Source organism: Oryctolagus cuniculus, chromosome 14 (assembly GCF_964237555.1).
Source record: "Oryctolagus cuniculus chromosome 14, mOryCun1.1, whole genome shotgun sequence".
NCBI lineage: Eukaryota > Metazoa > Chordata > Mammalia > Lagomorpha > Leporidae > Oryctolagus > Oryctolagus cuniculus.
In genome coordinates, this window is record NC_091445.1 from 64,280,301 (window position 1) to 64,293,980 (window position 13,680).

Below are 13,680 nucleotides of genomic sequence, written 5' to 3' on the forward strand. Positions count from 1 at the left end.
GTCAAGTCCAGAGGTCCCTGGATTTGAAGTCTTCCTGTTATTCTAAATTCATCATTGGATCTGAGATCTGAGCAAGTGGCCTCGGTTAAATAAAATGCTGATTCTTCATTTAGGATTCACACCAGGTCCGTTGTTCGACCCCTGAAAGGGCTTTGTCTCTAGTGTTGTTCTCAAAACATCCGGCCGAGCCTGACCAAGCAGAGGAGCCAACCACATGCGGAGAGGTCTGCTGTGCGCTGCCCGGTGACAGGAACAGGGCCCTGCCGGGAATCTTCTTCACCCTATGCCGAGACGGGAAGGGCGCCCACATGCAACCTCCCCAGGCCATCAGCCAGCATCTGCCCTTCCCTCCCAGCCGCCTGCTCTATGGTTTTGTCAGCGGCAGGGGAGGACTGAGTAACAGCACGAGCTTGGAAGGAGACTTGGTGTGGGGGTGACGTTGTGGGAAGCTTGCACCTCATGACAGTCGGTGACCTCAGTCTGACGCCTGTGTCCCTGAGTGCTCCAAATTAAACGTCGGTGAATGCACACGGCCCAAAGACAGTTGAGCACATTACAAGTCAATCTGCTCTCCTGATGTGATGACTGCTCAAAGCAAGCTTTCTCTGGTTTGCTAGCAAGGCTGCAAAGACCACAGAGCAAATGCTGAGGTTTGACAAAATCCGCACAAATTGGGACCGGGAGAAATGCAATGAAGGGGCTCATCACTTGGCACATAGTCCGAGATTGTGGCCCGGTCAGGCACCAAGCAAGGCGTGACGCTGTCCGTGCTTAGCATTTTGGTCAGAGTGAGGAGATAAACACACAAAGAGGGTAGTCTCAGTGTGGGTCAGGGACGGGCCGCGGGTTGGGGTTGGGCCTGGCCTCCCACAGTTTGGGCGAAGGGCTTTTTGAGCCAGAATATGAATGGGATTGAAGGTGCATCGAGGTGGAGAATGGAACAGGATAACCCGGGGAGAGTGGACAGGGTTAGCAGAGGCCCTGACATTGGGGAGTGGGGCGCGTGTGCACTGAGCTTGTGGGGCAGCCAGGCTGGGGCTTTGCTTTCTGTCCCTACAGCAAAACAGGGCTGGTGAGGGAGATCTGAGTTGAAGCTTTGGGAAGCCCGAGGAGTGGCACAGGGGAAGGCCTTGGGAGTATCAGGAGAGGGGCTGGTGTGGGCTGTTGGCAGTGGGCAGTGGGGTCTGCTGGCCAGAGGGGAGAGGAGAGAAGTGGCTGAATTCCAGGTGAAATCTAAGCCATATCGCCATCCCTGATATGGCTCCTTTTTTTTTTTTTCTTCGCTGCTTAAAAAACTGAATTAAGAATGTGCGCGTTCAGAAGATGTGGGCGCTGGGAATTGCCTGAATTTGGAAGTTGAGGTACTCTTAGCACCCTGTTCTCCATGTCTAAGCATAGTAAGAAGTGAGTAGTCGGAGTGTTTATTAAGCCTTAGAACTGCTAAGTGCATTTGGTACCAATTTTTTTTTTAACTGTATTAAAACAAAAACCTGTACTCGTGTCACAGTGTAATTTTGATAGTAACATTTTGGTATTTTTACAAGGCAGAATTGGCTACAGCAATTGAATTAAGCTTAGCAATCATGCAAAATTTTTAACATACAACATAGCAGTTGTAAATTTTCATGGGGGAGTATGTGATGTCTTCATGCCCGTATCCATTATTAAAGTTCAATCAGGGTAGTGTTTCTCTCTTCTCAGATGTTTAACATTTCAATATGGTGAAAACATTAGCAATCCTATCTTGTAGTTTTTCATTTTAAAAGCAGATAACTCTATTAAAAATATTTAAGCAAAAGGTCTCAAGATTGCTTATGTTAAAGTAGTTGAAAGCTTCATGGATCAGGACTTCAGTACTCACAGATAAAATACATATTTTGTGATCTAGGCAGAAAGCAATGCAATAAGCTAAAATAAAATGTAAATATTCTAAAAATCACAGTTAGGGTCTAGCATGGTATAGCGAGTTAAACCAGAGCTTGGGACACTGGCCTCCCATATCTGAGCGCCGGTTTGAGTCCTGGGTGCTCTGTTTCTGATCTAGCTTCCTGCTAGTTCACCTGGAAGGGCAGCGGAAAGTGGCCCACGTATCTGGGCCCCTGCCACTCAGTGTGGGAGAATCAGATGGAGTTCCTGGATCCTGGCTTTGGCCTGGCCCAGACCTGGCTGTTGTAGCCACTTGGGGAGTGAACCAGCAGATGGAAGATCTCTAAATCTCTCTCTGCCTCTATCTCCCCCTCCCTGTGTAGCCCTGCCTTTCAAATAAATAAAAGCAAAGTTATGCGCGTAACGATACAGGAGGTCCCCAAGTAAATGCTACCTGAATGTGCTTTTTCCAGGGCTGTATTGGACTCTAAGTGGAGCCTGAGGTTAGCGACCCAGAAAGGGTGCAGTGGGGTACAGCCTCCCAGTTGGGAGCTCCAGGTGCTGTGGGCCATGTGGTCACCCCATCTTGTTAGCTAACAGGGACCCAGACTGCAACTGGGTTTCCTCCCGGAAGCTCAGGGTATTTATTGTCTTCACTTCCCAGCTCTGGGGGCAGAAGGCAGGTGTTGGGGGTGGGGCACCTGAGGGGAAGGAGTGCCTGGAGCCACGTGGCACCCTGAGAAGAAGGAAGTGCAGTCCCTGGTGTCTCAGGACTGTGGGACAGCAGCACGCAGGTGCAGGTGGGCAGGACTTTGAGGAAAGAGACCCTTCAGGAAGGAGATGGGGTTTGATGTGGATTTGGGGCTCCCAAAGCTGAGAGGAGGAGGAGGAGGTGCTAAAATAGGTCACTGCCTGACTCCAGCCACAGGGGGTCACAGGCACGGCCCAGGGTCATGGGCAGACCGCCTCTGTCCAGGTAGCAAATCCCTATACGGGAGAGGTTGGTTGAAGCCACCTGGTAGAGGGTCCTGAATGAGAGAGTAGGATGGGAAGGGGCCATCAAGCTGTCGAGTCGGAGGACGGAAATGCCAGTGTGTTTGAAAGATTAAGACAAAAGCTGTGCCCAACAACCATTGTCGTTCTGTGCAGGAAGGCTTCCCAGGGAACCCTGTAAAATATCCTTAGGGTTGACACGGCTGAGGACTAAAGATGCCGACAGACGGAGCTCCTGGGAGAGAGCGTGGTCCCTGTGGGCACCCTCTGTCAAGACAGAAAGCCAAAGGAGACACACAGAGCCACTGGTCGACTTCTGGAGATAATGGGATTCCTACAGTGCTATGAAGGGCTTCCCTGTCTAGTGAGATTTGGCTAAACTGATCTGATGAATATTTAAAAATGTCTGTGCATGTTGCTTAGTTTTTTTTTTAAACCATGATTCCATTAATTCAGTAGTTTTCATAGCAAGTCAACTGTGATCAACATTATAAACTCCTTTTGCTTGATTTTTTCCCCACTTGCAAAGGGAACTGAAGGGTTAGGAGTGGAGTTACAATGGGGTCTTAGATTTGTGCCTTGGATACATCAAGTTGGACCCTTCCCAGGACAGGAAGTCTAAACGTGTCCAAATCCTTCATTATTCTTAGGAAAACTACCGCAGCACCGTGAAGCAGGGCCAAGTCCTTCATTGGAGCTGGGAGTCTGAGCTGCCTTTGGAATGCGGGCCACACTTTGTGAGAATGAAGAGTAAGGTGGTTGACGCCAAGTTCCCCAAGCCGAGTTTCTGGAGCAGCTGGAGTCCCTGGGAGAAAGTTGTTGGTAAGAAGTTAGGTGGTGAAAAGAGTGAACAGGTTTCACATTTCTGATTTATTTATTCATTGGAAAGGCAGAGTTACAGAGGCAGAGGCGGAGAGAGCTCTCTTATCCACTGTTTCACTCCCCAAATGGCCACAGCGGCTGGACCTGGGTTGATCCAAAGCCTGGAGCCAGGAGCTTCCTCCGGGTCTCCTGTGTGGGTTTAGGGGCCCAAGCGCTTGGACCGTCCTCTACTGCTTTCCCAGGCCACAGCAGAGAGCTGGATTGGAAGTAGAGCAGCCAGGACTCAAGCCAGTGCCCATATGGGATGCCAGCACTGCAGGAGGCAGGTTCACCCGCTATGCCACAGTGTTGGCCTCCCCAGGTTTCATATTTAATGTTTATCAGGGATCAGTAGTCCAATACTGGAGGCTGCCTTTGAGAAACTCTGGTTGATGCCAGAATTATTCTCCTTGCCCCATGATTGGAACTGTAAAGCACGAGTAGGAGACTTGTCACTGGGAGACCGGTATCAGAGCTTCCACAACTGGACTTTATCACTGAGATAATCTGCAGTTCAGACAATTTTGTATTCATTTTCCAGGTGTAAAGTGTTAGAGATTGCTAAGTGAACAAAGCAGGATGCAAATTGTGTTTATCCATTTGGAATGGAGGTTGGAGAACCTTTTTTTCTGTAAAAGGCCAGACTGTGTTTGTTGTGGCTACTTGACTGGGCCTTTAGAGAGAAGCCATAGACCATAGGCAAATAAGTGAGAGTTTGCTGTGTTTCAATAAAACTTTATTTGCAAAAACAGATGGTGGGTTTCAGTTGGCCTTGGGCATCATCTAGAGAAAAGGGAGCCCCTATGGCAGAAATGCAAGCAGCTCTTCATTTGAGTAACAAGATTATAGACAAAAATGCTTGTAATCGCTCTCAGTTTGGACCATTTAATTTTGTTGTATTTAATATTAGAGTGGCTTTTGCCATTTTCTCATGTGCCATTTAAGCTACAGGCCAGTTCCACACGATGGCATGTGTCCCTCTCACTATATACTCTGCCAGATGACTTGAAATTCTATCAGCAGAGTCCTTGCTTTGCTAAGCATTTATGTAAATTTGTTTACACAGACTGGCAACATATTAACCCATATGTAGCTTAGCCCTTAAATGAATAACAATAAAGGATTAAATCCACAGCCTGCTGTTTCAGCACTGTACATATTCACTTAGTCCTCTTATCAACCCTGTGAAATACGCATTGTTCTTACATCCACTTGCAGAGCAGGAGATTGAGCACGGAGAGGCTGAAGAACCCATGTGAGGTCATCAAGCCACAGGGAGTGGAGTTGGGGCTCCAGCCTGAGCACCTGGACTCCAAAGTCCGTCCTCTTCACTTGGCATCTTCCTGCTGAAAGAGGGGAACACGGGACTGAAAGAGCTAGTTCAAGAGAAAGGAAGAAACACACTCTGTAGAGTTTTGATAATGATCTTGAGTTCTCATCCTATAACCCCAAAACTAACAGAAGAGAGTGGTCATTTGGCCCAGTGCTTGAGACACAGCAGTTCCCACGTCTGGCATCAGAGTACCTGGTTTGATTCCCAGCTATGGCTCCTGATTCTGGTTAGTTTCCTGCCCACACACAGCTGGGAGGCAGTGGTGACAGCTCAAGTAGTTGGGTCACTGCCAGTCGTGTGGGAAGACTGGATTGATGTCCAGGCTCCTGGTTGTGGCTTGGCCCAGACCTAGCCATTGCAGGCATCTGGGAGAATGAACCAGGGGATGGGGACTCTGTCTATCTGTCTGCTTCCTCTCTGTCTCTCTGCTTCTCAAGTGATTGAAAGCTGGTTTAAGAATAAATGGAGGGCCGGCGCCGCAGCTCACTAGGCTAATCCTCTGCCTTGCGGTGCTGGCACACCGGGTTCTAGTCCCGGTTGGGGTGCCGGATTCTGTCCCGGTTGCCCCTCTTCCAGGCCAGCTCTCTGCTATGGCCCAGGAGTGCAGTGGAGGATGGCCCAAGTGCTTGGGCCCTGCACCCCATGGGAGACCAGGATAAGTACTTGGCTCCTGCCATCAGATGAGCGCGGTGCACCGGCCGCAGCACGCCGGCCGCAGCGGCCATTGGAGGGTGAACCAACGGCAAAAGGAAGACCTTTCTCTCTGTCTCTCTCTGTCTCTCACTGTCCACTCTGCCTGTCAAAAAATTAAAAAAAAAAAAAAAAGAATAAATGGAAAATGAGGCCGGCACTGTGGTGCAGCGAGTTAATGCCCTGGCCTAAAGTTCCTGTATCCCATATGGGCTCTGGTTCGAGACCCAGCTGTTCCACTTCTGATCCAGCTCTCTGCTATGGCCTGGGAAAGCAGTGGAAGATGGCCCAAGTCCTTTGGCTCTTGCACCTGCTTGGGAGACCTGGAAGAAGCTCCTGGCTCCTGGCTACTGATCAGCACAGCTCCAGCCATTGTGGCCAATTAGGGAGTGAACCAGTGCATGGAAGATCTCTCTCTCTCTGTCTCTCTTCTCTCTGTGTAACTCTGACTTGCAAATAAATAAATCTTAAATAAATGGAAAATGTGAATGTTCCTACCCTTCAAAGGATTGATTCTCAGCCATGGTTGTACAATCATCTGGAGCCTTAGAAAATAAATAAGTCATAAACCCATACCCAGGCCCTATCGTGTGGGTGAGCTTGGTGATGACGATTGTAGTGACCTGGTGGGCACTGGCCAGACTGCAGTGGGCGCAGGAGTGAGGGGAGGTGGAGAATCCTGAGCTGCACACACAGGCAGCTGCTTCTAGGAGGCAGACTGGGAGACGGTGCTGGGAGCGAGGCAGCCTGGGGGGGATGGGGCATTTGCTCAAAGACCCCTGAGGCACCGATATGCCACACAGGGGGACTGAAGCCAAAGGACATGGCTTTTGAGTGGCCAGTGCTTTGGAGAAAGTGGGAAGACTAGATTCTGAGAGACCGGGGGCTTGGGAGCTGTGTCAGCCAGGCCCAGCTGAGCGATCTTAGGGTCAGTCTGTGTGCATGCAGCATAGTAGAGAAGACGACAGACAGTGTGCACACACGGCACGGCACGGGGCTCTGCGTGGCTGGGATTCGTGGGTGGGCAGCCCCTGCTGTGATCGGATGTTTGACTCCCTTGCAAACAGAAACTGACAAGAGGCCAAGTGTAACCCAAACAAAATTTCCTGGGGGCTTGTATTCCAACACCAGGGAAACCGGATAGCAGGAAGAGGCTCTACCAGCTGCTCCCCTGTTGGAGCTGATTTTATGGGGTTGGGAGGCACGGAGGTTGCCCTCGGCACACACCTCTTTGGTTTGCGCCTGGGTCTGGGTTCTGTGCATGTGCTCATCACATGGTGCAAACATGCTTAAAAATGGCGGTGTTACTCCCAGCATTGCTCTCTGTGGCCGCGCAGGAAGGTAACACACCAGGTGTGTTGCGCTATGCTGGGCACGCATGCTGGGTGGGGAGGGCCCTGACAGGGCACCAGGGGGTCTTTGGTACTTGTCACCCTCGGACACTCCCTGCTCCCGATTGCTTCGCAGTCAGAGACGGATCTGTGTCAGGTCGGCAGGGCCCTGATGCAGTGGGTCCCGTCTCACTGCTGTATCAGAACCTAACTGTGGCAGTCCCACAGAGATCCGAACGGCAGTGGTCGTAGGAACAGGGCTGTTGCTGGCAGCAGCAGCGGCAGCAGCTGCAGTTAATTAGTGCAACAATAGGAGTGACAGTGAGAAATATGATTTTGCATGCACTGAAGAATATAGGTTTGGTGTAGGAATTGAGCTGGGGAAAACAGCCTAAAAATAAAAAATATTTGTCTTGTAGCCCAGGATTCTCCAGGACCGAATGAGTTGCTTGTTTTCCCTAAAGATAAGCTTGTGGAGGAAGGCTCCAGCATCACTCTGTGTTACGTTTCCGGGAGCAACCTAAAGAACATATCCTGCTATTTGGACAGTGAACAGATCCCCGGAGAACGGCTTGACGCCAATGTATTTGCATTCAGTTTGAGTAACATTCCTTTCATCAGGAAAACGGGGACAAATTTCTTCTGTGGGAACAGCACGCACAAAGAAGACGGCACTGTTCTGTTTGTTTCAAGTAAGTATGCCAGTCGGTGGCCCTGCCGTGTCATTTTCTGTGGAACAGCTCCATCTCCTTTAACAGGAGACACGTAAACACTCCACGCCTGGGCTTTTTTTTTTTTTTTTTTCTTGTAAGTGTGTTCCAAATTCCCTAGAGAAGATTCTAGAAATCCTGAACTAATATTCCCAGGATTTCCTGTTGTTGTCTCTCTTGACCATTTCATTTCTAGAAACCAACAGTTTTCGGGGAGGGAAAGTTCAGGTCACGACCTGGAAATATTCCCCGGAAATCTGCTTTGCCTCAGCCTTGCTGGGATTATCTCAGGAGGACAGTGGGAGCAGAGGGGCTGTAGGTCAGACAGCCGCGGGCTCAGCCCTGGGCTTGAGTCTCCCTCCACGGGCTGCATCTTGGCCAAGTTTCCTGGGCTCCGGGAGCCACGACCCCACTCTGTGAAAGGGGGGTGATGGTGATTGCGGGGAGGGTTCATGACCGTGGCCAGCACAGTGACTGCGTGGGATCAAAGCTCAGCCGGTGAGGTCCCTGCTGCTCTTAAATGGGCAAACCGGCCGAAGGGCTCAGTGAAGAGGGGAGCGTCGGGATGTCTCTGCAGGCCTGTGTGCACAGTAGGGCAGCAGTTGTGATGCTTCCCTCCCGGCCTCCCTTCATGAAGGCTTCCAGTCTCCCGGGTGCTTGGCTCCCATCTGCCCCATGGCCGGGCTAGCGGGAGCCCCAGGGACTCCGGGGACCCAGAGGTGCTTGGCCATTCTGGCTGCTGACTTGAGCCACTTCACAAGATCCAACTTTGTGGCCTCCTCCTGGGGTTTCTGGAGGCCACAGCACCTGAAGTGAAACATCCACAGACAAGGGGAGCCACCACTCTTGTCAGAGGGACACAGTGCTGGGCGCCCACCTGTGCCAGCCGCGAGAATGACCTGGGAAGGGCGGGGGAGGGGCCGAGGCGACGTCTTGGTGCTGTTGCATGCAGGCTTCCACGTGGTGATATTTACATTGTCGGAATAACTGGATTTCAGACCCCGATAGAGCCTCCCGCTGGACTTAGGTGTCAGTCAGGGATTTCACTGGGTCCCTCATTGCTTTGTTTCTTTGTATGGACAGAAGTACTCGAGGAGCCCAAGGACTTTTCTTGTGAAACCCGGGACTTCAAGACGCTGAAGTGCACTTGGGAACCTGGACCAGACACTGGCTTGGCTTGGTCTAAGCAACCTTCCCAGAGCTACACTTTGCTGGAGTCGTAAGTTAGCTGTTACGGTACTCACAGACTCTGCCTTGCTTAAGATGCCTGGGCCCACAGAACAAGCATAGCACAGATCTTTCAAAACCATGTTGTAGGATGAGGAATAAGCCCCCCCCTCACCTTTTAAAAACAAAACAAAACAAAAAGGATGTATTTATTTGAAAGGCAGAGTGATAAAGTCAGAAGCAGAGAGAGAGAGATCTGCCATCTGCTGGTTCACCCCCCAAATGCCTGCAATAGGAGGGCTGGGCCCTGGGTCTCTGGTCTCCCACTTAGGTGGCAGGGGCCCAATTATTTGGGCCATCCTCCACTGCCTTCCCAGGTGCATTAGCAAGAAGCTGGTTGGACTTTGGCCAGCCCTCAGCTATGGGAATATGGGATGCTGATGTTGTAAGTGGTGGCTTAACCTGCTGCACTACAAGGCCAGCCCCAGGAAGAAGTCTTCAAATAGTCACAGGTGTCTAATGCTTTATACCTGGGGTGGGGGTGTGTGTGTGTGTGTGTGTGTCTGTCTGTCTATCTCTTTAAAAATGATACTTAATGGGGATCTTGATGTGAAAGTGCTCCAATCGGATGGTCTGAGTCTATCTAAAGAATATTCCACATACATTAAGGATGCTGTTACCTCTGAGAGGGAGTCAGCAGTCCATTGTTATGTTTCACTGGCTGTATCAGATTTGTTGAAATAAATGATGTTTTGCTTGTTGGTATTTGGTGGTGCTGGGTCAGTGCCTTTGCATGGCACATGTCAGAAAGTCCCTGAGTGTTGGTGTCGGCATTGTGGTTCAGCAGGTTACCCCGGCCTCTCATACATGCACGGTTCCAGTCCTGGCTGCTCCACTTCAGGCCCAGCTCCCTGGAACGTGCCCGGGAGAGCAGCAGCAGACGGCCTGCTGCCACCCATCTAAGACACCTGCATGAAGATCCTCACTTTGGCTTGGGGAGTCCTGGCTTTTGGAGCTGTTTGGGAAGTGAACCAGTGGTAGAATCCATCTCGCTCTCTCTGCCCCCACCATGTGTCTGTCTCCCTCTCTCTGCCTCTCTCCTCCTCATCCTCCTTCTCTCTTTCTCCCCCTTTTATAACCCTGCCTTTTAAGTAAATACATTTTTTTTTCAAGCCCCCCATGTGCCCTGAAAAGTAAAGGATACACTTGCTTTGATACCAGTGGAAACCCTGTAATTACTGTCATGTTTTATTTTCTCAGATTTTCCAGGAGAAAGGAACACTGTCAACACAGAAGCTGGTGTCATTGGCAAATAAGTCAGGGCTCACAGGAAACATATAATTTCACACTGCTGGCTGAGAACCGTTTAAGGAGGAGAAGCGTCAACTTGCTTTTCAACTTGACTCGTCGAGGTGAGACTCAGACGGCAGCCCTCTGCGGTGACCGAGTGATCTTGTTGGCTGTGCTGTACGTGGAGTGGACGCGCTGTGTGTGGAGTAGATGCGCGGCAGGTTGTTGCCGGATTCACAGCTTACGTGAAGGCTTGAATTGACACGCGTCATTGATACTATGCTACTCCTCCTGGATGCATGTATCCCCTGGGCTTTGTTTGCTTTGAATGATGTCTTAAGCATCAGTGAGCTTACTCCCCAGCTTCAAAACCAGGCCGGTGGCAAGACTTACTTCCTATTACATCCCACAGCCTCACCACCTGTGCCTCCAACCACGGTCATTATAGCTTTAAATAGTTGTGCACCTGTGTGTGTTCTCATTTCTTAGGTACTCCTAAAAATGTGTTTTTATTCTGTTTGGTTTTAACGTTCAGAAAGGCCAGCAGGCTATCTTTAATCATCTATTTAACATTTTATATAATATTAAATTGCTAAGATTTACCCATGCTGTTGAGTATTGCTGTAGTCAGTTCATTTTCATTGCTAGTAAACTGTTTTTACTGCTAGTATGTCATGTAGAATGTCTTTGAATTTCAGGTGGAGTCAAGGTTTTGTGCTTGGAGGTACAGTGTTAAAAGGAACATTTTTATGTATCCAGTACACATCTACAAACATCTTTCTTTTTTTTTTTTTTTGACAGGCAGAGTTAGTGAGAGAGAGAGAGACAGAGAGAAAGGTCTTCCTTCCGTTGGTTCACCCCCCCAAATGGCCGCTATGGCCGGCGTGCTGCGCCGATCTGAAGCCAGGAGCCAGGTGCTTCTTCCTGGTCTCCCTTGCGGGTGCAGGGCCCAAGCACTCCCAGGCCACAGCAGAGAGCTGGACTGGAAGAGGAGCAACCGGGACAGAATCCGGCGCCCCAACCGGGACTAGAACCTGGAGTGCTGGCGCCGCAGGTGTAGGATTAGCCTAGTGAGCCGCAGCGCGGGCCACAAATGTCTTTCTTGAATATATACCTAAGAGCAGAATTGGTAGGCCTTTATTAATATCTCCTCTTAAAGGTTAAAATTTTCCTATATATAATTCTTGCATTTTGTCTGTGTGTGGGTGTTAAGAAACTAAAACAACTACTGGAAAGAATTTAAAATGTTTTTAGCGTATCTTCTTTCCCATTTTCTTTCCCTCTTTCTGAAATTTTTTATGTTGAAAATCCTTCCATTTTAAAAAATAGTTGAACTGTATCTTGTTGTCACAGCACGTAGGTAGTACTATGGGCTGCCCTTTAAACTTCTCGAATTCCTTCGGTCTGTAAGTAACTGCTGTTGAATGCGGACCTTGGTTTTGTGAACATTTTTCTCTGGAGTTGGTTGTCTGTCTCCTTTATTCTTTACAAGGTGCTTATGGGAACAGTAGTCCCCTGTTTTGAATGTCAATAAAAGTCTTGCCTTAAAGGTCAGGTGGAATGGATATAAAAGCCTTTACTTACATTTTCTCCCTTAAATATCAGGAGCACCCTGCTCTCTTATCTTCTAGCATAAAGCAAGGCTAATGAAGAGGGAACCGTACTTTTTTTTTTTTTTTAATTAGCTGCCACTTAATCTTTGCCTAGAAGCCAAAGGAATTGTTTCTCTTTCTTAAAATTCAGGAATTTAATATACTTTGTCTTGGTGTTGGTTATTTTAAGTTGGTAGTGTTAGTAACTTGATATATTTGTAGTTTTTTTAAATTCTAATGAGGTTTTTGAATGATAGCTTGTAGTGTTTATTATCTTTTTCAGAAACTCCTGTTACCCCACATATTGGATCTCCTTTCTGATCTTTATTTTTGGGCATTTCTCTTGGATTCCTTTCATCTCTTCTGTGATTTTAGACTTTGAGATTTGCTTCCTTTAGCTTGCTGTTTGCCGGAGGAGGTATCTGTTGTGTTGATTTGCTCTTGGGACTCCTCCCAGTTTAGTTTTCACTTTTTTCGTGTGTCATTTCCTGTCTTTCCTGAGTTGTTAACTCTTATTTTTTCTGAATCTGATTTGTTGTTTTCAACATCTTGTATCACTTTCCAATGGATTGTAGTTTATTTTGAAATAGTTATCTTAATATCTTACGAGATTGTTTCTTATCTGTGATATGCCCTCTTTCCCACTCAAACATTGTGTGGCACTTGCTGCTGTTACTTGATCAATTTTGCTATAGCTTCAACAACAGTTTTTCTTCCAAATTTTTTTGGCTTTAAAGTATTCTTTCCATAGTATCTTTTGTTGTTAATTGAATTTTCGCTCTTCATTATCTGTTTTCTTCAATTTTCTTGCATTTACTCTGTTGTTCTTTTCTTAAGGTGAATAATGGTTCATAAATGAGATATGGACAGCTAGAAATTTCCATTGAAATGTCAATTTTGTGGCATCCAAAGTAATCCAAGGGGTTTTGACATTGTAAGTGCTTTCATTATAATGACTATATATGATCCTATGTCTAATCCGTGAATTATTTGTGTTTGAAATTTTCTAATAGAACTTCTGCTAGAACTTCCCCATGTTTAGGGGAGGTGAGTGTGAGATGAATGTTCATTGAATTTGCTGAGGTTTGTTGTATGGCTTTGTGCCTGTCAGTGTGTGATACATGGACCAGACGCTTCCATAACCATCTGGGAGCTTTGGAGAAGCTAAGATTCTTGGACATTGGTCTGTACATGATGAGTTATAAATACTCTTTGTTAGCTTGTTGACTGTGTTGCTTACATCTTTGATCTCCTTCGTTTTACTGATCAAACTATCAGCAATTGAAAAGGGAACATTAAAAACTGTTTGGAGAATTATTTCTTCTGGTAGTCGTTCTTTGTTTTATATATTTTGAAGATACGCTAGAGTTTAATAGTTTAGAATGACTCCATCTTCTGAATGTTAGTACCTAGATTGCCCATGTCTCTTGCATAAGGTTTTTCTTACATTTTACTTTCTGGCTCTGTTTATTCGGCACCCCTGCTACAGGGCAGTCTGCGCATTGCATTGCTGTGCGTTGCCAGGGCTGTGCCGCTGAGATCTCATTATTTGACTTGTGAGTTTCTACTGTGCTGTCAGGCAGTTAGTAGCTGGGAAAGGCCGTCTTGCCAGCTCAGAGCTACAGCAGGCATGGCCTAAGGCGTAAGCTGAAGATAATGAGCTATAGGTGTCAGGAAACCCGCTACTTTACTAAAGAGCCCTCAGCTCCAGGCCATCCTCAGCCAGGTCCCACCTCTCTACCCCTTAAGAGGCAGCTTTAGGAGGTGAGAGGGTGATCCCCCAGACCCTCAGGTTTGGGGAGAGGAGCAGGGAAGAGACTGCTCCAGGCCTTTCGGTTCCATCTGTT

At 48.1% G+C, this 13,680-nt stretch overlaps 1 protein-coding gene across 5 annotated transcripts in view; it reads left to right on the forward strand.

Moving 5' to 3' along the window:
* OSMR (oncostatin M receptor) overlaps positions 1 to 13,680 on the forward strand; it is a 72,997-nt gene that overhangs the window by 30,241 nt on the left and 29,076 nt on the right. For all 5 annotated transcript variants that reach the window (XM_008262129.4, XM_017344693.3, XM_070056660.1 and 2 more), the window contains 4 exons: positions 3,510 to 3,681; positions 7,494 to 7,766; positions 8,868 to 9,003; positions 10,212 to 10,363. In XM_008262129.4, the coding sequence (XP_008260351.2) occupies positions 3,510 to 3,681; positions 7,494 to 7,766; positions 8,868 to 9,003; positions 10,212 to 10,363 (733 nt within the window). The remainder of the gene's footprint in view (positions 1 to 3,509; positions 3,682 to 7,493; positions 7,767 to 8,867; positions 9,004 to 10,211; positions 10,364 to 13,680) is intronic.